This window comes from Drosophila teissieri, unplaced genomic scaffold (genome assembly GCF_016746235.2).
Source record: "Drosophila teissieri strain GT53w unplaced genomic scaffold, Prin_Dtei_1.1 Segkk10_quiver_pilon_scaf, whole genome shotgun sequence".
NCBI classification, from domain to species: Eukaryota; Metazoa; Arthropoda; class Insecta; order Diptera; family Drosophilidae; genus Drosophila; species Drosophila teissieri.
The window spans coordinates 146,554-168,757 of NW_025224980.1; the positions used below are offsets into that span (position 1 = coordinate 146,554).

Genomic DNA, 22,204 nt, shown 5'->3' on the forward strand with positions numbered 1-22,204 from the left:
ACAAAAAAAAGTAAAAGTCATATAGAAATATTAACAGAAGTGTTTAAGAGATAAGTAGATAACAAACTGGAAATAAGAATAGACAAATGCGAATTCCTTCAAAGCGAAATAAAATATTTAGGATACGTAATAACAGGAGTTGGCATTAAACCAGACTTAAAGGCGTGTAAGCAGTAAGAGATTTTCCGGTACCGACAAAAACGCATGAAGTTCAGAGCTTTCTTGGATTATGCTCCTATTTTAGACGATTTTAAAAGATTTTTCGACGAAAGCAAAGCCCCTATACAATCTGGTACGAAAAGATAGAAAATTCGATTTTGGTACATTTTGAAACATTAAAAAGGAATCTTCTAGAAGCCCCTATTCTGACATTGTACAGTACAACAGATCCAAAGGAATTTTCATTGCAACGCAAGCGCTTAAGGTCAAAACAGCTTCAAAGGTCAGAACTTTAAGATTATGAATAGCGTAATGGAAGCTATGTTATTTTATGTACTGAGTGAAATGGAAAGTTATGTTTTGTCTAATTATCATGATCAATCAGGACACAATGGCAAAGACAAAATGGTAGAAGTGATTTCAAAGAGCTACTGCTTTCCTAAAGTTAGAGAAAAATGTCAGATACATATTAGCAATTGTTTAAAATGTATAGCTTATTCTGAAAAGTCTGGAAAAGAAGAGGGATTCCTTCACAATATTCCCAAAGTAAATATTCCATTTGATGTAGTACACATAGACCATTATGGTCCTGTTGATAAAAGCAGGTCAAACAAACACTTACTAGTGATTATCGACACGTTCACAAAGTTCGTACGACTATATCCTGAAAAAACAACAAAATCTAAGGCTCACAGTAGGCAGAGTTTTAGATAGTTTAAAAGAAAGATTAGAAGAGATAAATAAAAATAAGTGAAGACATAAATTTTGAGAAAATTAGAGAAAAAGAAGTTAGTAAAAAACTTCAATACATTGCAAGAATACAATAAGTTTTGAATAGACTTTAAGACTCTAAAAGATTAGATCCTTATAAATATGTGTTAATGTGAGGGGCCACTGTATCTCCTCTGTGCACAGAGCTCGAATTTTTGTCTCATGAATGCACCTGAAAAAAGCAGAACTTATGACCACGACGCCCCCGCTTCTTCGTGCTTCTTCTTCGACCCCTGGGTGGTGTTTTTTCAACTTTCGCTCTGCGCCGTAGGAATTTCCCAATTCGATACAGCTTGCCACTTATCTCTGGAGAACGACGCAGAGTTCCGAACGTTCAATTTCGGTCGCACTGCTGTATGTAAGACTATTTTCCGTGTCAATTCCACATCCGTGAATTTTCCGACACAACGGCAGGTGAGAAATTCAGTTTTCCTCATCGATCGACATTTTTCAATCCGTCTTTGCTTCGTTCCGTTCCTTTTTTCGTACATCAACGAGCAAACGGTCATATACATACGTCTGTACATACATACACAATTATATGTCGATGCATATTGTGTGGTGAGAAAAAAGGCATAATTAATATCGTCCAACTTGTGTGCACTGTGTTCGGGAATTTCCTTGTTCCCCGGATAGTCCGCCGCGTTGGCGATATTTTTTTTCTCATCTTGGTACACATCTTTCTGTCCTTTCACAGACATTCAATACATCCAAATACAGTCCACTTCTCGACGCTTCACTGTACCCTTACATATGCATGCATGCCCATAGATTTAACCTACGTATATTATTTGCCATTTTCCAGGAACTAACCTTATTAAATTTCGATTTAATATAAATACAGATTAAAAGCGAGACAAAAACAATAACATTATTACAAATCCATAAGGGCGGGACTGCGAATTAAAAAGCGGCACAACAACAAAAACATTATTTTTGATTGATTGTCCAAAGTTTCGATTTAACCGCTGCAGAGGCCGCGGTGTTGTTGTTGTTTGTTCTCCCTCTCTCTTGCGTACCTTACGCACACACTGCTTGCCGACGGCATAACAGCCAAGGTTTTAATTCCACCGTTCCGACTTCGCAATTATTAAGTTAAAGACTAAGTGAATTTTTGCGACTAATATTTTCTGAGTTTTTAATTAATTATTTTCGGATTACGGGACAAGATCAACCCTTCGTGGGCCTAATTTGGTTTTCTCAACCAACAAAATATAAGAAAGATTATCGTTTGTATTTACATATTCATGTGCGAGGACATCGAGATCTCGGATCTTCTTGCCTACACTCCCATTCCCAACTCTGTTGTCCATTCCGCATAGGGCACCATCCGCCCGCGCAACTTTCGCCAGTTTCGCATCCGCTCCGGAGTCGCGGCGCACATTTATTCGTGTGCCACACAGGTCGTGTCATCGTCGTTCGCCGCCGGCGAGTATTTTTTATTGCCCGTTGGTTTGTTTTGAGTCAAGTTATTTGCGGGCAAGCGTTTTCTGAACCCTTTTTTTTTTGTCTTTTTCCGCCGCTCTAAAATAACCCAGTTGTTTCAACCGGCTTCAGCGGCCGCATGCCATTTGGCTGTTCACGTAATTCGTCTCTTCTTTCGGCGACGCATTAGTGTCTGACCGCTTCTTCCAAGGCACCCGTTGCCCAAGTCAGGTGACAAGCCCTGATCAGCAGAAGTCGATTCTGAGTATGCCCAAGGGAGGCGACAAGAAGCCTCATACGATCCCTTCGATCCGCTTGGACAGGTCCCAATCAGCATCTCCGCGGCCGCCTCAGTTTTAGCCCAAGGCTATTATTATGTGAAAATGTGAAGAAGGGCTATGATAGCTGCTCCGATCTCCTTTCTCGCCACCTTATCAGTGCTGGAATCCAAATACAGCTACTGTTATTCTGTCTATTCGAGGTGTGTTGCCAATCTTCAGGAGATAATAGAAAAGGCGGCCGTCCAGTCCACTCAGGCTTCCGTCAGTGTTCACACTCCTTTGACGACATGGTGTCGTCTACCGCCAGTGGACACCGAAGATTTCGCTGGTGATAATTTTCGGTGGCCCACATTCCGAGACTTTTTTACCGCAATATATATCCAAAATCCTCGTCTCACACCGGTGGAAGGGTTGTTTCACCTGCTTGCCAAGACGAGTGGCGATGCACACGTGATTGTGTCAAAGGCACCGGTGACGAATGAAGGGTTTAGTTCAGCGTGGCGAGGTCTTACGGCTCGCTATGAATTAGACGCTTGTTGGTTAACAGCCACCTGAAGATTATGCATAGTCTAGCAGCTGTCCACCAGGAGTCCGGGACCGCCTTAAGAGACCTACAGAGCACAATTCAAAGTTGTTTGACAGCCTCAGAGGATCCCTCAGATGTGCAAGTATGCTTCGCTTCCGGTTCAAGAGCCGTTCCACTGGGCACTGCCCTCACTCACGTGTGCCATCGGAGGGGCAACTTCCAAGCGCGAGCTCTGATTGACCCTGGGTCCGAAGCAACCTTCATTACAGAACGGCTGTTCAACTTAATTAGACTCTCTTTCAAGACTATCCAGGCCCAAGTGTCCGGTCTAAACCAAACCGTGACCGGTCACGTCACTAAGGTGTGTCATTTTTCGATTCGATCGTTTTCCAGACCTGGGATACAGTTAGATACCGCAGCCTATGTTCTTCCGCACCTGGCCGGAAAGTCTGGGAGGTGGAGGAAGTGTCCACAGAGACCGTCTCCGAGTCTGATTCGTTTTGCGAACAAAATTTCGTAAAAACCACCAGAACGATGGTCCCCATCGTGGCAAGTATGTTGTGATGCATCTTCACGATCCTTTGCTCTGGCTCAGTTCCTCCGCAACGAGCAGCGGCTAAAAAGGGGTCCCTAACTCAAAGCCCAGAATGACGCTGTGATCCAAGAACACCTTGGTCCAAGCACCGTTTTCAGATGGGTCGTGTCCGGAGCCTGCCACCAGATATAGCGAGGACCATGTTGCAACACGGGTAATTGCAAGGTGATTGCAAGGGGGGGCGGAATGTTAATGTGAGGGGCCACTTTATCTCCTCTGCGCACAGAGCTTTCGGTCTCGTCCCTCTTTTCCGCACTTACGCTTTCGCTCTCATCCGAGCTCACGCTCTCCAAACTCCGCGGTCGGCCGCCGTCGATCACCCGAAGCGAAGTAAAGCGGGTGGGAGCGCCGCTCTAGTTTTAAGCTCGAATTTTAGTTTCATGAATGCAACTGAATAAAGCAGAACTTATGCCCACGACGACACGCTTCTTCGTGCTTCTTATTCGACCCCTGGGTGGTGTTTTTATACCCGTTACTCGTAGAGTAAAAGGGTATACTAGATTCGTTGAAAAGTATGTAACAGGCAGAAGGAAGTGTTTCCGACCATATAAAGTATATATATTCTTGATCAGGATCAGTAGCCGAGTCGATCAGGCCATGTCCGTCTGTCCGTATGAACGTCGAGATCTCAGGAACTACAAAAGCTAGAAAGTTGAGATTAAGCATACAGACTCCAGGGACATAGACGCAGCGCAAGTTCGATTCATGTTGCCACGCCCACTCTAAGGCCCACAAACCGCCCAAAACTGCCACGTCCACACTTTTAAAAAATGTTTCGATATTATTTTTTTTTTGTATTAGTCTAGTAAATTTCTAACGATTTGCCAAACAACTTTTTGCCACGCCCTCTTTAACGGCCACAAACCGCCAAAAACTGTCAGTGCTAAAGACTCTCCTTCGCACTTCCACTAGCTGAGTAACGGGTATCAGATAGTCGGGGAACTCGACTATAGCGCTCTCTCTTGTTTTCTATTGAAATCCTATATTAAAGCCACACAAACGGCTTATAGAAGCCTTTCAATAACATTATGGGAATTTTTCAAAGCCTATTATGAAATGGGTATCCATTTCCTTATCCACCAAATCCCAGAATTGAAATTCAATACGATTCTAGTTTTATGTTAAACAGAAATTGATGTAGCAGCATTCCGCTGAACAACAGCAACCCGCAAGATTACCCCACATTAGACATCCCATTCGTAATCGCCTACAATTCTCCAAACTGCCATTATATCTCTACCAAAACAAAAAGTGTTTTTTGCTTGTGCTGACTGACTACTTCCGTTTAATAATTGAACATAACAAAAAATAACACACCGGCAAACTTTTCAGGCGTCTGCTATAAAATAAACCAATGGTGCACTTATTCAGGTAGTTTTAAAACTAAGAGAATAGTTTTCCTGGTATGGACGGATACATAGACGGACATGGTTATATCAACTCGGCTGTTGATACTGATCAAAAGTAGCAAAAATGTCTCCCTCACTATTTTGAAAACTTCAGAGTGAAATCACTATTACCCCTGCAAGGGTATACAAGAACATTAAAAACATTGTTTAAAACTGTGGACGTGATAAAAACATCAAAACAATTTTCATATGTGTGGGCGTGAAAGATTTTGCCGGTCAGAGCGTTACAGTCAGTGGGCATGACAACTGCATCGGCGCCTCAAGAATCTGCATTCATTGTCTAGCTGTCTAGCTTTTAAATTTTCCGAGACAGTCTCCTTCAGATCAGTCGTGTCTTCGTACCGCCAAGAAACCTCAGCGCTCATTAGGCAATCGTCCCAAACCAACAAAAATATTCAAAATCTACGGTTACAGCCAGTGCTAGTGCAACAAAGCCTTTGCAAAAATATCATACGCGCCATACAAGACGGTGGATCCAGCCGTTCGGGGACCACCACCACATATACAGCTCTATTAAATTCCCCCGGACCCAAATATATGATATCAAATATATATATCACATCTCAGAACCGTACCAAACGAAAATCAACTTACAAGCAAATAAACTAATGCAGCTAGAAGCTTATCAGATTTCCAGCGGTAACATTGTTGTCCGCAGTCTCCACAACTCTCTTAGGAATATAATTGTATATTCGAGGAATATAATTCTAAGGAAACTCGCGCATTAGCACGTAACACAAATTAAAAATATTTTAAAAAAATGGTAATCTTAAAAACACACTCTTCCACACACACAATGTAATGATAGGCTACCAAAAAGCCTCAATTCGCCAGCTCGCATTTTTGCTTTAGATTCAGGTCACCTGCAAAATCAAAAAAATTTTCTACAAATGTGGAGATTACTAAACAGGAACGAAATATGTAAAAAGCCCCTAAAATGCACACTGCGAAGAACAATTGATATACCCAACTCCCTTACCAGAAGATGCCTCGTGTTTAAAACACAACAAGAAATGGTAACTGTTGGGTCATGCAGCCGCCAAAACTATGCAGTAGACTAATCTCATACTCTCAATATTGTAAGCCGAAATAGTCAGTGGTAGCAGTTGCGATGCCCATAGTGCAAACCGCTGTTCTCGCACGCATTTATCTGTACGGCGCTCATTCCTTGTTCTCTTTGTTATCTACCTACGTTAAGCTTGGGCGCTGCATTCGGCTGTCTGTCCCGCCAATTGTCACTTCTTCGTTTTTCGGCAAAGACTCAACTTGTGCATTCGATATAGCTCCTTGTAGGCCCTAGCTGCCGTAAACAATTCGCAAAATAAACAGTAGCGAATAATAAATAGCCGAAGAAAGTTTGTTTATTTTCCGAGACAGCTATTGAAAAAGCTCAATAGCTAAACATTGGTGACCCCGACGTGATAGTGCTCATTTGCATGCATTAATTAATGCACTTATCCCGTTTATAAATAAATATAAATACATTAAATCGCAATCGGTTGGACAAGTGAGTGGTGATTTCGGTGATAGTGGCTGTGTTTAAGCGAGCTAGCATTATATACATACATTGCTACATATATCGTTACGTGCATTGACTCCGCTTGCATTTTCGGCATTTATTTTGTGCTCATCTTCCCGCTGAACCGAATTAAAAACGATTTGTTGCTATGCCCGCTGAAAGTGACAAAAACAGGGTGACCTTTTTAAGGCGCAAAGCCAATGCGTTGTTCAGCAGGTTGCAGAGGCTACAAACGTCGCTGTCTAATGAGACGCTAAGCGGTTACGACGAACCCATTCTTACGGTGAGGCTGGAGCAGATTGATGAGCTGCAAAGTGCCTTCAATGTTCTGCATACAGATCTGGAGGAATTAGATTTCGACGAAATTGGCAGTGAAATGAGCGAGAGTTTCGATGAATTCATCGTAGAATTCAAGTTAGTGTGCGCGCGGAAATAGCCAAACGCAGTGTGCATTTCGCGCCGCACTCAACGCTTGCGGAAGGTGTTGTGCCCCACCAGTGTAGTGGTCATCAGACGCAGCCGCGGCCGATGCCGTTGCCGCCTGTGCAGCTGCCAACGTTTGGCGGAGGCTACGCAAACTGGGCGGATTTTTACTCCGTGTTCACGAGCATAATCGACAGCCATCCGGACCTCTCCAACATTGAGAAATTTCAACATCTGCGGTCATGTTTGAGGGATTCAGCGCTGGAAACTATCCGATCATTGGAGATCTCAAACAGCAATTACGAAGCGGCTTTAGAGTTGCTTCAAAAAAGGTTTGATAATCGGCGTCTCGTTTTTCAGACGCACATCACCGAGATTCTGGGTTTAAAGGTAGTACGGAATGGTTCAGTGGCATCGCTTCGGGAATTGTCTGACAAGTTTAACGCTCACATTCGTGCGTTGAAGGGTTTGGGCACCACTGAGCAAATCGCTGGCTGCATCATAGTGCAAGTTCTGCTGCAAAAGCTGGATGCGGCGAGCCAAGCCAAGTGGGAGGAGCGCTTGGAGGATCCGGTCTTTGTCAACCTTATTCCGTCGTGGGAATCGATGGCTGCATTCCTGGAGCAGCGATGTAGGACTTTGGAGGCCGTGGATTGCGCCATGGCAACCTATGCGCCAGGCGTTCAGGTGGGCAGAAATCGTTCGACGCTAGTTGCTACCACCCAAAATTCTCTTGGTTGCATGCTTTGCCATAGTGCAGAGCATATATTATTGCCCGCAATTTAGAGACTTAGCGCCAGTAGATCGTCTGCGCGAGGCAAAGAGACTAGCACTTTGCCTAAATTGCCTAAAGGCAGGTCATCAGCTACGCCAGTGCAGCTCGAGCCGCTGCCGCACCTGTGGAATCAGGCATCATACGCTGCTCCATCTAGATGGTCCGCCTTCCTCGCAGCCACAAGTTCCGGTGTCTTCAAGCGCCCACACTGAGCCTTCTGCCCCGCTTTCGACTTCTTCTACTCTAATTGCCCAGGATCTCGTTAGTGACCTTGTGCTGCTAGCCCCTGCAACCGTTCTAGTGCAGAATCGGTCGGGACTGTTCGTTCCCTGCAGGGCCTTGTTAGATTCTGGCTCTCAACTGTACTTGGTCACCTCTCGGTTTGCAAATCAACTGCAACTTAAGAGGTCGAGGTCGTCCGGCTCCGTCACTGGAATCGGGGATTCCAATTTCGCGACTGATGGATTCTCGGTAGGAATTGCGATGCGGTCTGTCACTTCGGATTTCTCAACGAGCATAACAGCAGTTATCGCTCCCAATATCACGGATCGCCAGCCAAGTTTTAATGTGGACATTGGGGACTGGAAAATTCCAGAAAACCTGCAGCTTGCCGACCCGGAATTTCATAAAGCTCAGCGTGTTGATCTGTTAATAGGAGCTAGCCTGTTTTATGAGCTGCTGTGCGTAGGTCAGATAAAGTTGTTGCCAGGACTGCCATTGCTTCAAGAAACTCGTCTGGGCTGGGTTGTGTCTGGAGGCTGCGCGCGCCCTTGTGGTAGCGCCTTAATTGCTTCAAGCGTTCCTTCTTCAGCCAGCAAGGAAAACAGCATTGATGTTGAACTTGATTCACTTCTGCAGCGCTTTTGGGAGGTAGGAAATTGTCCCGGCCCAATAGTTCAAGCCACTAAGGAGGAGCTAGATTGCGAGGCCCACTTTGTTAAAAATTACACCCGATTGCCAGCTGGCGATTACTCGGTACGGTTGCCGCTAAAACTCCATTTGGATTCTTTAGGAGATTCCTATCCTCAGGCTGTGCGGAGATTCTTGTCGCTGGAAAGGAAGCTTACAAAGCACCCTGGATTGAGGGTTAAATATGCGGCGTTCATGAAGGAATATCGTCATCTGGGACATATGTCGCCTGTGCCTGCTTCCGAGGTCAGCTCGTGTCTATATTTTTTATCACTGCGTCATGAAGGAGGATAGCTCTACCACCAAGCTTCGCGTTGTCTTTGACGGATCAGCTGCCACTTCCACTGGTTACTCGCTTAACGATGTGTTAATGGCTGGCCCGGTCATCCAGCCCAAGCTATTTCACATCCTAATTCGATTTCGCTCACACCCAGTTGCCGTTACAGGAGACATATGTAAAATGTACCGATGTGTAAGAGTCTCGCAAGAAGATAGCTATTTGCAGTGCATTTTATGGAGGAACTCCCCAATAGATGACCTTCAAGTATAGAAACTCGACACAGTTACGTACGGCACCAAACCAGCCTCCTTCTTGTCCGTAAGGGCTATGCAGCAGTTGTCAATCGATGAGCAGGCGTCTTTTCCTATTGGATCAGAAATCCTTCGGCGCGATTTTTACGTGGATGATCTTATCTCCGGCTCCGGCACGGTAAAGGATGCTATCAGCATAATGCAGCAGACGGCTGGCATTCTTGCGAAGGGCAAGCTTAATCTAAGGAAATGGTGCTCGAGGGTGTGCCCGCCGAGGACAAGGAGTCGTTCATGAAGTTTGAAGATGGTAGCGATTTCACCAAAACTTTAGGTCTCGCTTGGGATCCCGCCTCCGACCAGCTTTTGTTTTCGTTCTCTGCCTTTCAGTCGCCATTGAGACCCTGCAGGCGCTCTGTTTTGTCTGCGATTGCTAAATTTTACGATCCTCTCGGCCTGGTCGGTCCTGTAATCATAAGGTGTAATATCTTTTTGCAGCAGCTCTGCAATGAAAAGCTGTCCTGGGATGAAAGCCTCCCGGAAACTCATAACACGAAATAGCTTGATATATGTCGCAGTTTTGAAATAATAAGTCATGTTAGATTCCCTCGGTTCGTGTTTAGCGCAGAGTCTGGTCTTGAGGTGCATGGTTTTTGTGATGCAAGCATTGATGCCTGGAGCCTGCGTTTATGTGGTTTCTAAAGGGAATCAAAGTTTTAGCCATTTGCTTTGTTCGAAGTCGCGCATAGCTCCGTTGAAGACCATAACAGTACCAAAGATGGAGCTTTGTGGTGCGGATCTTCTGGCTAAAATCATGAGGGAAATAGTTGGCTTGAAAATATTTAAAGGACGCTACTATTGTTGGTGCTACTCGACGGTGGCACTTTCCTGGATCCCAGATGAGCCCGCCAGGTTCAACACATTTGTGGCAAATAGGGTTGCTGGCATTCAGGAGCTGACAGATGTCACGGCTTGGCGTTATGTTCCAACAGCGTTAAATCCGGCTGACATCTTATCCAGAGGATCCCTGCCGTCTGAGCTTAGCGAATCGTCACTCTGGGCACATGGACCCGCCTTTCTTACGGAGCCTGAAAGAGATTGGCCAACAGCTGTTTGTCCTGACAAACCGGTGCTTGAGCTTCGTCGAAGTGTGTTCATCGTAAAGTCGCCGTACGTGGATGTAATTGCTAGCTCCAAATTTGCAAATTCGTACCCCTCACTGCAACGAGTGTTTGCAAACATTTACAAATTTCGTAATGGAATTCGTCATCCTGGGCTCACCGTCGCACACATTCAAGAGGGTACTCAGATGATGCTGCGCGCGCAGTTATGGGAGGACATGCACTCCCTAAAAACGCTGGGAAGAGTTTCCTCGTCTAGTCCCATATCCTCGCTGTCGCCGTTCCTGGATCAGTTTGGACTTCTTAAAGTAGGCGGTCGCCTCCGGAATTCGTCATTGGACTTTGATGGCCGCCACCCAAGGTCCCATCCGGTGACTCTGGCAATTATTTCGCATTACCATGAAAGCAATCTTCATGCCGGACCTCGAGCTCTTCTGGGTGCAATTCGATCCCAATATTGGCCTATTGGGGGAGGAAGACGGTTACCAAGGCCGTGAACAGATGCGTTAGATGTTTTCGGATGAAGCCGCGGCTGATAGAGCACATAATGGCGGACCTTCCCAAGGAGCGCTTGGAAGGATCTCACGCTTTTGAGGTTGCTGGCATAGACTTCTGTGGACCCTTCTTTCACAAGTCGGATACTCGCAACAAGACCGCGGTTAAATGCTACGTCTGCGTATTTATATACTTTGCAACCAAGGCAGTGCACCTGGAGCTGATCAAGGATCTCTCGACAGTTGCGTTTCTGTGCGGACTCAAGAGGTTCATATGCACCCGGCGGAAGCCGAAGCAAATTTGGTCAGACAACGCCACCAACTTTGTCCGCGCCAAGAATGAACTTCTGGAACTTCGAAGGTTATTTCTCAACAGCGAGCATCAAGGCTCCGTTCAGAATTTTTGCCTTTCGGAGACGATTGACTGGCGGTTCATCCCTCCACGGTCGCCCCATTTCGGTGGACTTTGGGAAGCGGCTGTGAAAACGGCCAAACATCATTTCTACCGCGCTGTGGGTACGGCGTTTCTGACCTTCGACGAGCTGAGGACGCTGGTGTGCCACATCTCGGCAGTTATTAACTCCAGACATTTAGTTCCCATTTCAGAAAACCCTGCCATTTTCTCAATGGTGGTCCGCCTTCGTCGTTTGACGAGCCAGATAAAACGGGCCTAAACTATAACCGGCTTGACTCTTGGCAGCGCATCTCCTTTCTTCAGCAAATCTTTTGGTCGCGATGGAAGGAAGAGTACTTGACGTTGCTCCAGCAGCGCTCCAAGTGGCGCACCCCAAAGCCTGGCGTAGCCGTGGACAACGTCGTTCTTGTTAAGGACGATAATCTACCCCCAATGAGATGGCCTTTGGCGACAGTCATGCAGTTGATTCCTGGCAAAGACGGCGTCGCTCGAGTTGCAGAATTGAGGACCGCGTCTGGAGTAATAAGGCGGGCAGTGAACAAGCTGTGTCTGCTTCCCCTTGAGGACTCTGTTGGAAGCCAAGCTTCCAACGGGGGGAGGATGTTGGGTCATGCAGCCGCCAAAACTGTGCAGTAGACTAGTCTCATACTCTCAATATTGTAAGCCGAAATAGTCAGTGGTAGCAGTTGCGATGCCCATAGTGCAAACCGCTGTTCTCGCACGCATTTATCTGTACGGCGCTCATTCCTTGTTCTCTTTGTTATCTACCTACGTTAAGCTTGGGCGCTGCATTTCGGCTGTCTGTCCCGCCAATTGTCACTTCTTCGTTTTTCGGCAAAGACTCAACTTGTGTATTCGATATAGCTCTTTGTCGGCCCTAGCTGCCGTAAACAATTCGCAAAATAAACAGTATCGGAAAATAAACAAACTTTCTTCGGCTATTTATTATTCGCAACAGCTATTGAAAAATCTCAATAGCTAAACAGTAACTATTAAAATCACGAAACTATCACGAAAAACCACCCCACATTCATACTCATAAGTAACTACAAGTGCACCACAAACCAACCATAACCCCATTATCTCAACGGACCAAACTGTCATCTAGAGTCTACTACTAAGGAGACCAACATGGTACGCTTAATTTAGTTATTCTAATGATAACAAACTAGACTCCATAAGCTAATAACTAAGTTCCACTTAACCTTTCACTAAACCTTTGTAACTCATTACAGGTCCATAAAAGGTTCCACTCCAAGCAACGAATAATAAAAAAATAAACAAAAACAAAATATATTCCAGAGGTGTGGGCATGAAAGTTTTGGGCGGTTTGTGGGCGCGACCAAAATTATTTTGGCAAGTCGATAAAAATTTACATGAATAAGAAAAAAATGAAATAGTACACTAACCATTTACCAGTAGGCGTGTAGGAGTGGCAGTTTTGGTCGGTTTGTGGACGTGTCAACGCCGATATTCGAGATCTCGACGTTCATACGGACCGATCGACTCGGTTATTGATCTTAAAATATACACACCTTATACTTTATAGTGTTGAAATTGTTTTCATATACCTGTTAAATACTTAAATAAAGAGCAGTTGGCTCATAATCACTCGGCAATAGCCATAAAATGGTTTTATTATTTGCACATTGTTGTCTAGTCCAGCAAGTAAAGGACAGTCACCTTTCCACAATAATCGTCATAAATTGTGGATACGAATACCACTATTCGTATACAACTAAATTTAAAAAAGCTAAATGTTATAAGGTGAAGCTTGAAAAATTACTATACAGTTAGTAGACAACTTCGACCTCTTCTGCTATTGTGCTTAATAAAAGTTTTGCGTACAATCTCCCCATTGTTAAACCCGTTACTTGTAGAGTAATAGGGTATACTAGATTCGTTAAAAAATATGTATCAGGCAGAAGGAAGCGTTTCCGACCATAAAAAGTATATATATTCATGATCAGGATCAATAGTCTAGTCGATCTGGCCATGTCCGTATGTCCGTCCGTCCGTCTGTCTGTCCGTCCGTACATCGAGATCTTAGAAACAATAAGAGCTAAAATGTGGAGACTCAGCAGGCAGGCATAGATTCAGCATGTGACATAGACGCAGCGCAAGTTTGTCGATTTGTTTCCACGCCCTAACGGCCACAAACCGCCTAAAACTGCCACAACCAAACTTTTGGAAATGTTTTGATATTTTTTCATTTTATTATTAGTCTTGGGAGTTTCTATCGATTTGCAGAAAAACTTTTTTGCACGCCCACTCTAACTCCCAAACCTGCCACATCAGATAACTCAGCCATCTGCAAAGTTCTGCAGCTGAAATTTTTTAAAACATTATCTATAAACATTGACATTTTTAAATTAATTTCATCGTACTATCAGGTGCCCATCACTTTTGAAACTCTAAGTGAAAAATGAGTTCACTTAACATTTAATGCTTAAAATGACACAGGAAAAACTGCAGTTACAAGAAGCGCCTGTAGAAAACGGTAAGAAAAGAATGGGGAAAAATATAATAAGCAAAATTGTTGACACAAAGATAATTGACAAACACAAATGATGATTACAAAAGAAACATCATAAAAACATAGGACAAGCAGCAAAATACGTCAAAAACTTGACCTTGAAGACTGCAAGACAGCTTGAGTTTATTATTGTTTACACGCAAATATTTGCAGCTAGACTTAAGATTTTTATTTCCTTAAAACATTGACAAATACAGTGATAGCACTCATTAAGGGGGGATCGGGGGGCAATATATCTAAAGGCTTACTTAAACAAGGAAAAATGACGTTCACATAATACACAAAAAGGTATAATCCATCAAAAATTCACCAAATATGATAAATCAATTCAATGAATTTCACAATTAGAATTTATTAAAGTAAATACCTGAAACTTTAAAATTCATTTTAAATAATTAAACTCTATTTTAGAATGTCCCGTTAGAGTTAAGACAAAACGGTGTAAATTTTAGAGACAATCTGGTTACTTTTCGTAAATATTTGGAAACATTTTTTTTTTTCATTTTTGGCCTATGGGCGCAACCACTGTGTACTGTACACATTCCTTAAAAAGTAAGTCTTCTCTTCTGAGACGGTTTTTATTAGCTTGGAAGTCGCAAAGGACTTGTTAATTATTTTCCTGAGTAGCTCTGTAAGCTTGGTTATGCACCGTAGTCATAATTTCGATCTGTTTTGCATTTGTTGGGAATGACTGATATTAAGTTTTGCAGGGCCAAAACTCATTTGCCGGGAAGTGTGGTGGTGCTGAAAGGTAGCCAAAGTCGGTAGGTTACAATGTATTGCATTTACAACACTTGGGTTGATGATTTCATTCAAGGTTTCGAAAAGTGTGGTTTTTCCTGCGAAGATTTGTGGCGAGATTTACTGCTTCTTCCAGGACTATTTAATTTATAAAACAATTTAGAGGTTTCTCCGTTGTTTCTATCGTGTAAGTACTAAATTGCTCACTGTGGATTGTTGCACAATCAGACTTCGGCTCGTTCGGAAGTGCATTAATTTTTTGTCGTGAAAGGGCGTCGCCGACATAATTGTGTTCACCCCGTGTGTAAATTACTTTTACGACATAGTCATCTTTAATGCTTTCCAACGCTTTATTTTGTCGTTTGGATTTTTGTCCGAGACTCCGAACGTTAGTGGTTTATGGTACTGTACACATTCCTTAAAAGTAAGTCTTCTTTTGTGAGACGGCTATGTTGGCCTGTATTAGTTTTCTTCAGGACCCAACTATATGTTCGACTTGTTCCTTTTCGTTTTCCGAAAAGACGATGACACCTCCCACATATTTCCTCGTCCACGATCTGTTCTCTTTAAACGTCGTCGATTGCCAAGTGAAAGATTGTAACCGCGTTCCAAAGGGCAAATGAGAAATTTTTATATTTTCCTCCATTTACTGAAAAGTTTTTTCGCGATCTTGCTCGGCGAGGATACCCGGATTTTAGGACTAGGGTTGTAAAATATTTGGCTTTTTCAGTATCTATTCGATACTTGGCAACGGGTACTAATCTGTGATATTTTTCTTGTTCAGTTTACTGAAATCGATTACTAAACGCTTTTTCCTACCCCATGTCTCATCTAGTCCACTTTTTTATCGACAAACCATGTTGAATTTTAGCCTTAAACAGGTCTTGAATTTTTTTTTTGACAAACTCTGCAACTATAGAGTACACTGGGGGTTTATCCTCAGTGCGTATAGTTGCCACAATATTAGTGTTATATGGCAAAAATTGTGAGGCTTTGGAGAAAACCTTAGAAATTTGTATTATTTGACTGAACTCCTTTTTTATCGATTCTGGCACGCCTATGTCCTTTATGTTGGTAAAGTTTACGCCGTCTCAGACCAGAAACTGAAAACTGATTCTCTAATATAGACGAAACTGTTTTCGATTTATTGATGGTGGCCAGGTAGCAAGTCGAATTCTAAAATCCCGTCAAATGTTGTTAGGAAGTTTAGTATAAACAGGAGAGAATGTTATAATCGAGTTTCCCGACTATCTTATACCCGTTACTCAGCTAGTGAAAGTGCGAAGGAGAAATTTCAACAATACAATTTTTTGGCGGTTTGTGGCCGTTAGAGTGGGCGTGGCTAAAAGATTTTTTAAAAAATCGATCGAAACTTACAAGACTAAAAAAAAAGGTGAAAAACAATTTTTTAAAAAGTGTGGGCGTGGCAGTATTGGGCGGTTTGGGGGCGTTCCAAAAAGTTTTTCTGCCAATCGATACAAATTCACAAGACTAATAATAAAAGGAAAAAAAATATCAAAACATTTCCAAAAGTGTGGGCGTGGCAGTTTGGGCGGTTTGTGGGCGTGGCAACAAATTGACAAACTTGCGCTGCGTCTATGTCTCTGGAGTCTGTATGCATAATCTCAACTTTCTAGTTTTTGCAGTTCATGAAATCTCGACGTTCATACGGACATGATCATATCGACTCGGCTATTGATCCTGATCAAGAATATATATTCTTTATATGGTTGGAAACGCTTCCTTCTGCCTCTACAAGTAACGGGTATAAAAACTACAGGAGCAGACCTGGGAACTGCGGTCCTCATTGAAGAGAGGGTGGTCCACAAGAGAAATTTCAAAAAAGCTTCCCTACAAATCAAATACAACAGAAACACATTTCCTAGTAATAGAAGCTTGTAGATTTAAAATCTCGTTATTTTGCAGGATTACGGGAATCTTATTAATAACGCTATCAGTAGTTATCGTTAGGGACTCTCACTTCCAATACATTCCTATACCGAATAGAGTTGCATTGGTATAGGAACACAGGAATTACTTTAGACATTTAGGCAATTTGCCACAGTTTTCAATCATGATAGACGAAACATCTAGGTTGTCCGGACTATTTCCCCAACCGCAAATGCGAAAGTTTCTAGACGTTGATACGAGTCATATTAGGAATATTTCGTCCGTATTAAAGGTGCACCACCGGATAGCCAGAAGCTTGCATTTCTTAAGCACCGCATTGAAATTGGTAGCGGGCACCCTTGATAAAGCCTACTTAAATATGTTAAAAATGGCAATACTCTCGCCCCCAATTCACTATTTTTCACTTCCGGCCACCAACTAGACTTCACAGAGTGCGCACTGATGAAAATATTGTAGCCGTTGAGGCAAGTGTTTCAGAAGACTCGAACACATCGATTCGTCACCGTGCACAGGAGTTGCATCTCTGTTCATCGACATTGTGGAAGATCATCCGCGAGTTTTTGTTTCCCAAATTGCGTGAGAACGGTCTAGAAGACATTTGGTTTCAACAAGACGGCCCCAAACGCTTGAAAAAATTGTCGAGTATTGGACTTCCGGGATGCAGTTTCTGAAAGACTCCCGTTGAGGCCATTTGCCCCAAGCTATGTTCCATTATTAATGCCATCCAATTATCTCTCAAATAAAAATAATCTGCTCTCTACCGCAACATGTTCATTTTCTTTTTCCATTTAAAAATATAAACCACCTAAAAAAAAACCTTTAGAATGTTAATTACAGAAATACATTCACACTTTCCAAATCTGAAAATTTCATAATTACAGTCTTAATATATAATATTAAATTAAATATTTTTTAGTTTTAACACAGTTTTTACACTTACCTGCGTCGAAGTTAGGAGATTCACTTTCGTCTAATATTTCAATTATATGATCCATGTTTCGAATAAATTGTTGATATGTTTGCGATCGAGTGACTTCTTCCTTCACACACTTTGTGTTCGAAAGAGGTGTTATTCTTTCGACCCTACGCATTTTAGGCTTTGAAACTAAATAATAACATTTTTATAAATTCTTATTTTTTATATTATTTAAGAATTATTACTTACATATTTGTTCCGGTGGTATGTCACCAATTGATATGGCAAGTTTTCTTTTCGCAGAAAATCGTTTTTCATCAGCTTTTATAGTAGAAAATGTATCAATTGGGATTTTGACTGTATTATTTGTACTGGAAGCTCCACTCACTGATACACATTCTTCCGCATTCATAGGCAGAATATTTAAGTTTTCATGTTGCTGCTGAGACGTTTCTTGTAGTAACCCCATACTTCTAGCCAATTCTGGTGACTTTTGTACAAACTTTTTAATACTCTGTTGCATAAGTCGAGAATCCTCAATACTAAGGCGGTTTATACATACCCGGACCTGGGACTTGCCACTTGAGGAAGTAGATGTCGATGTAGTTGTTGATACAATTTGGTTTGTTTGGTACGTTGAATTTTTATTAACCATATGTAAGTTGGTACTTTCTAAGAACTGTTGAGGGTTTGAAATGCTGACGTCATGAGCTTGCGTTTTTTTTTTTTTTAAATATTCAGTTGAAGAGTTGTGTGTTTGAGTGGTTTCTGTTTCAGTAAAAGGTGGACTTTCTACATATAACACGTTTGGAATATTTACAGAATTTAAATTAAAACTTGACGGGTCTAAGACATGGGAAAAAGTAGGATAAATATTTTGAATTTTACCAACATTTGTTGATACTTGATTAAAATCATGTTTTAAATTAAAATTGGTTTCTTGTTGCTGAATAAAAAACTGTTCTTGTATTGATTGCATCGTACTTCTTTCTGGTGTATTAGACTTTTTTTTTTGAGTATTTGGTGTAAGTATCTTAGTCGCATTTAAATCTGAGTTTTTAAATACGTCATCGATTTTTTTTTTTTCTGTTGGATTTTCCTTAAAATTTATTTGGGAAAATTCTTCTAAGATTTCTTTTGAGGTCATACTAAAACAGAATAATGCATTAAAAGTTAAGCTTGTAGTATAATAAAATATAGACCCCACCTAGTTAGCTGATTGATACATTCTTCAGAGTCTTGCAATCGATCTTCATTTGAAATCGCCAAATTTGTTGGTGATGTATAACATTCCGGCATTGAATAGGAATCAATTTGCATTTTCCTTGCCTCGAATCGAACATTAGCCGTATGTTGGATCGGAGAGCCTGTTGATTAAATTCATGTAATACACAAATGATTGTTTTTCTTAAAACATACTTATTTTTATGGAAGTGTTGAAGACCGCAGGTCTAAAATGATATATTCCCTGTAGAAGCTCGGGATAAGTATTACAATTAGTAGCTGCGTCTTCGACTGGGCAATGTATTAACTCTCTAAAACACATGATAATTTTAATAAAGCAAAATATACAACCATTTAAACAAACTAACATATTATCGGAGTTTGTCCTCTCAATGGCCGTTACCAACTGTCGAACTAGATTTTCATTCCGCATAGAAAGTAAATTGTTTGACTCCTTAGCTACCAAAGCGTGAAACAATAAAGATTTATTTAATGACGCTGCACTCTGCAGCGAATCCGCCACTGGTAGCTCGCTTAGCACTTGGATTTAAATTAGGAAAAAATGTATAAGTTTTAAACATGTGCATACATATTATGTTATTTTGCACAGAAATTACTTACAATCAGAAGTGCTGGTTAAACCAGCTAATGTGGTTACAGGTACGGTTGGGTTGTCACGGTCCCCCATCTTAAATGACAGTATTATCCGGCAGAATTTATATTTTTTTCAACTTAGATTTTAAGGGCTGAAAAAAAATATATTATTCATAAACAATATAATAAACTTGTTAAACAAGTATATGCCCATATGTATATGTAGAAAAGCGGTTTTATCAGACACTGTATCAAACACTATATACGAGATATACTAGCACATTTTTTTAGTTAAAAACTTAAAAATCGATCTGATAAGTCCGTTTATTTCGATTTATAATAAACAAAAATGTAGATAAAAACCAAATTTCAGTACCAATACGATGTACTATTAACAAATTACTAACAACAATCATTTACGAATTGGCACAGCTCAATATAATGGAATTACTCCGATGCTTCTATATAATTAAATAGCAACTAATGCATTTACTTTAAATAGTACATATAATTTCTTAGTTTTGCGAAACAGAGTTTGAAGAATATGGCCGACCTGAAAGATAGAGTGGCCAAGCTGAATTTTAAAAAATGCTCTATTCAGGCCAAAAGTTATTAATTCATATATAATTTAAGTTCCTTCCCAGACTATGTACTTTTACCCTAGTACACGACAGCAGGTATATGGCCAATGTTGTTTTCAAAGGAGCTTAACAAACTGTACAAATATCGTATAATGTATTAGGGAAGTAACGAGCTTAAGCTAAATCTTTAGTCGCGTTACTTAATAATATTAATAATCCTTAATAGTGTAAACAAGGCTTATTTTTTAAAATTCGGAATACTCGTAGCTTGGAAAAACGACCACAGGAATAGGAATGCATATGGTAAAAAGATACAGAGATCAAAAAGTGTGCGATAGTATACAAATAAAATCTCTTTAATTTTTATAAATTTCTTGCCTGTTACATTATATAAAAATTACATTATATGTGATTATTGCGTTTCAAGAAGATTCGTGAAACTCACACATTATTAATGAATGATGTCTGGGGTAGTCCACCTCTACAATTCTGTAAAGGTTCTATAAGGCATATATTTTTCACACACTGTGAGCTTTCTGCAATGGATGCGGCATCCAATTGTGTTGAAGTAACATTTGCGTCGTAGCACTACATTATTGGTAATGAGGGTATCACAAAGTATAACAAAACTATTATTGCTTTCATTTTCTATGATTTAAGTATTTTTGCCAAATTGTTTGTTGCAGTTCGATTCGATGATAATAGAGCGTTATCGATAATCCCGGTTCGGTCCAGGATTACTCTTAAATGGCCTGGATAATGTCCAATGACCCAAGGAGAGGATTAGGAATATGGCGGGAAGCATGATAAAATGGGAATAATAGTCAATCGTAGCCATACCGACGAGCTATCCAGTTGCAGCTAGGACAATTAAGAAACAGTGAGTTAGAAAATGTAGTGTCGTGTAATGTTATTTATTTCTGAATTTGTTTCTAGAATAACCGGGGTCCCAACATAAAGGTTCCCCGGGAAAATCTTTATTGGAAGTCGGCAAAAAAACATATTACTTGGATCAAGACCGCCAACCTTGCCGCTTAGGAATTGAGCCATATTGGGAAAACTTACCCGTCCGCCAGGCATTCCGGAGTAGGATCTCCATCCAACATCCTCCCTGAAGCGATCATAATACCGCCGGTGCCACGTTCATTTGGCTTCTTTAATTCCGGCACAACACATGGCTATTCCGTGAGGCGTCGACCGGCGCAATTTGTTTCAAGAGTCGTCAACTGCTACTGCTAGTCCTGGCGCTAAAATTTAAAACTGTTTGTTAATGCTTATCAATATTCTTTGTTAATTAATCCGGAGTCAAACGCGAGTCCGAATTTTCGTCGTCGTCCCGTTCCATTGTTGCTAAATTTGGATTGCGAGAATTTAGTTAGTCTGACAAGGAAATACAACACTTCCTCAAGTTCAAGCGACAACGACGTATCGATAATGGGTGAATTATTTAAAATAATGCATTGTTTACCATTCTGTTTGTTTACTTATTAGATATCGTAGTCGAGTAGAGTTGTGAGTCGTTAATAGTTATCGATATTTATGTTGCGAGCTGTGTGGCAAGGGAAAAACTCCGCCCTGGAGCCTAGCTAGCGTTAGCTAGCGGCACTAACACAAATAAGAGGATAAGCAGTTCGTAACATAATGGCTCGCAATATAAAATAAAAAAAATTGTCGAGGCGACGGCGTCTTTCAATTTCTGGCAGTAGGGACTCCGTCATCTCAGATGGTGGCTTACAGGCTTGACTGCAATTGCATCAGAAGTGGTGACGGAGTAGCCAACGACGGAATAGGGTGACGGGAGGCTTTACAGCAATAAAACCTGAAAATTTGCACCTGGTTCCAGATTTAGCGATCTGATGGTGGCATCCTTTTGGATTATGTGTGATAATTCTGTTATCGTTTATATCAATAAGCTGGTCCTATCTGTAGTTGGTCGTATTTCTTTTTTATATTTTTGTTTTGTTTACCCGTCGAGGTTCGTGTGAAGTTAACAGTTTCCCCAGCCAGAGGCGCTGGTGAATTTTTGTATCCGATGTGGATCGGTGTCGGATAGGTCGGACGTGTCTATCAGGAATCTGCTTCCCAGTTGAGCAAGTCTTTTCGCTTGCAGTGCTGGGCAGTGGCACAATAAATGCTCTACCGTTTCTTCCATTTCCTCGTCCCTACAGCTACGGCAGATATCATTATACGGGGCATTTAGTCTTCTGGCATGGGTGCCTATAAACCAATGCCCTGTGATAACTCTCATGGCAGTGCTGAGGTTTGCTCTGGTCAGCCTTAAGAGCTTTGACGTTCTTTTTGGGTTTATTTTTGGCCATATTTGGCGTGTTAGTCGACAATGTGTGGTATTT

At 41.6% G+C, this 22,204-nt stretch overlaps 1 protein-coding gene and 1 long non-coding RNA gene across 13 annotated transcripts in view; one reads left to right on the forward strand and one right to left on the reverse strand.

Annotated features, from left to right (window-relative positions):
* The window catches only part of LOC122625471 (nipped-B protein), a 100,390-nt gene extending 80,546 nt beyond the window's left edge, over positions 1 to 19,844 (reverse strand). For 6 of the 9 annotated variants that reach the window (XM_043805559.1, XM_043805557.1, XM_043805554.1 and 3 more), the window contains exons 1-7: positions 19,680 to 19,819; positions 19,300 to 19,424; positions 19,047 to 19,218; positions 18,874 to 18,989; positions 18,662 to 18,821; positions 17,704 to 18,602; positions 17,479 to 17,643 (exon numbers count right to left, since the gene is read on the reverse strand). In XM_043805559.1, coding sequence (XP_043661494.1) covers positions 17,479 to 17,643; positions 17,704 to 18,602; positions 18,662 to 18,821; positions 18,874 to 18,989; positions 19,047 to 19,218; positions 19,300 to 19,366 — 1,579 coding nt within the window. In that variant the 5' untranslated portion in view covers positions 19,367 to 19,424; positions 19,680 to 19,819. Of the gene's footprint in view, positions 1 to 17,478; positions 17,644 to 17,703; positions 18,603 to 18,661; positions 18,822 to 18,873; positions 18,990 to 19,046; positions 19,219 to 19,299; positions 19,425 to 19,648 lie in introns of all 9 variants that reach the window. The other 3 variants (XM_043805558.1, XM_043805556.1, XM_043805555.1) reach the window with 3 other exon arrangements.
* Positions 19,845 to 20,069: 225 nt separating this feature from the next.
* Positions 20,070 to 21,530, forward strand: LOC122625473. Of its 4 annotated transcripts, none has more exons than XR_006326603.1 (3): positions 20,070 to 20,156; positions 20,540 to 20,733; positions 20,790 to 21,530. It is a non-coding gene; the product is annotated as an uncharacterized LOC122625473 (long non-coding RNA). The 4 variants fall into 4 exon arrangements; XR_006326602.1 differs by lacking the exon at positions 20,070 to 20,156 and adding an exon at positions 20,305 to 20,452; XR_006326601.1 differs by lacking the exon at positions 20,070 to 20,156 and adding an exon at positions 20,306 to 20,471.
* The last annotated feature ends 674 nt before the right edge of the window (positions 21,531 to 22,204 follow it).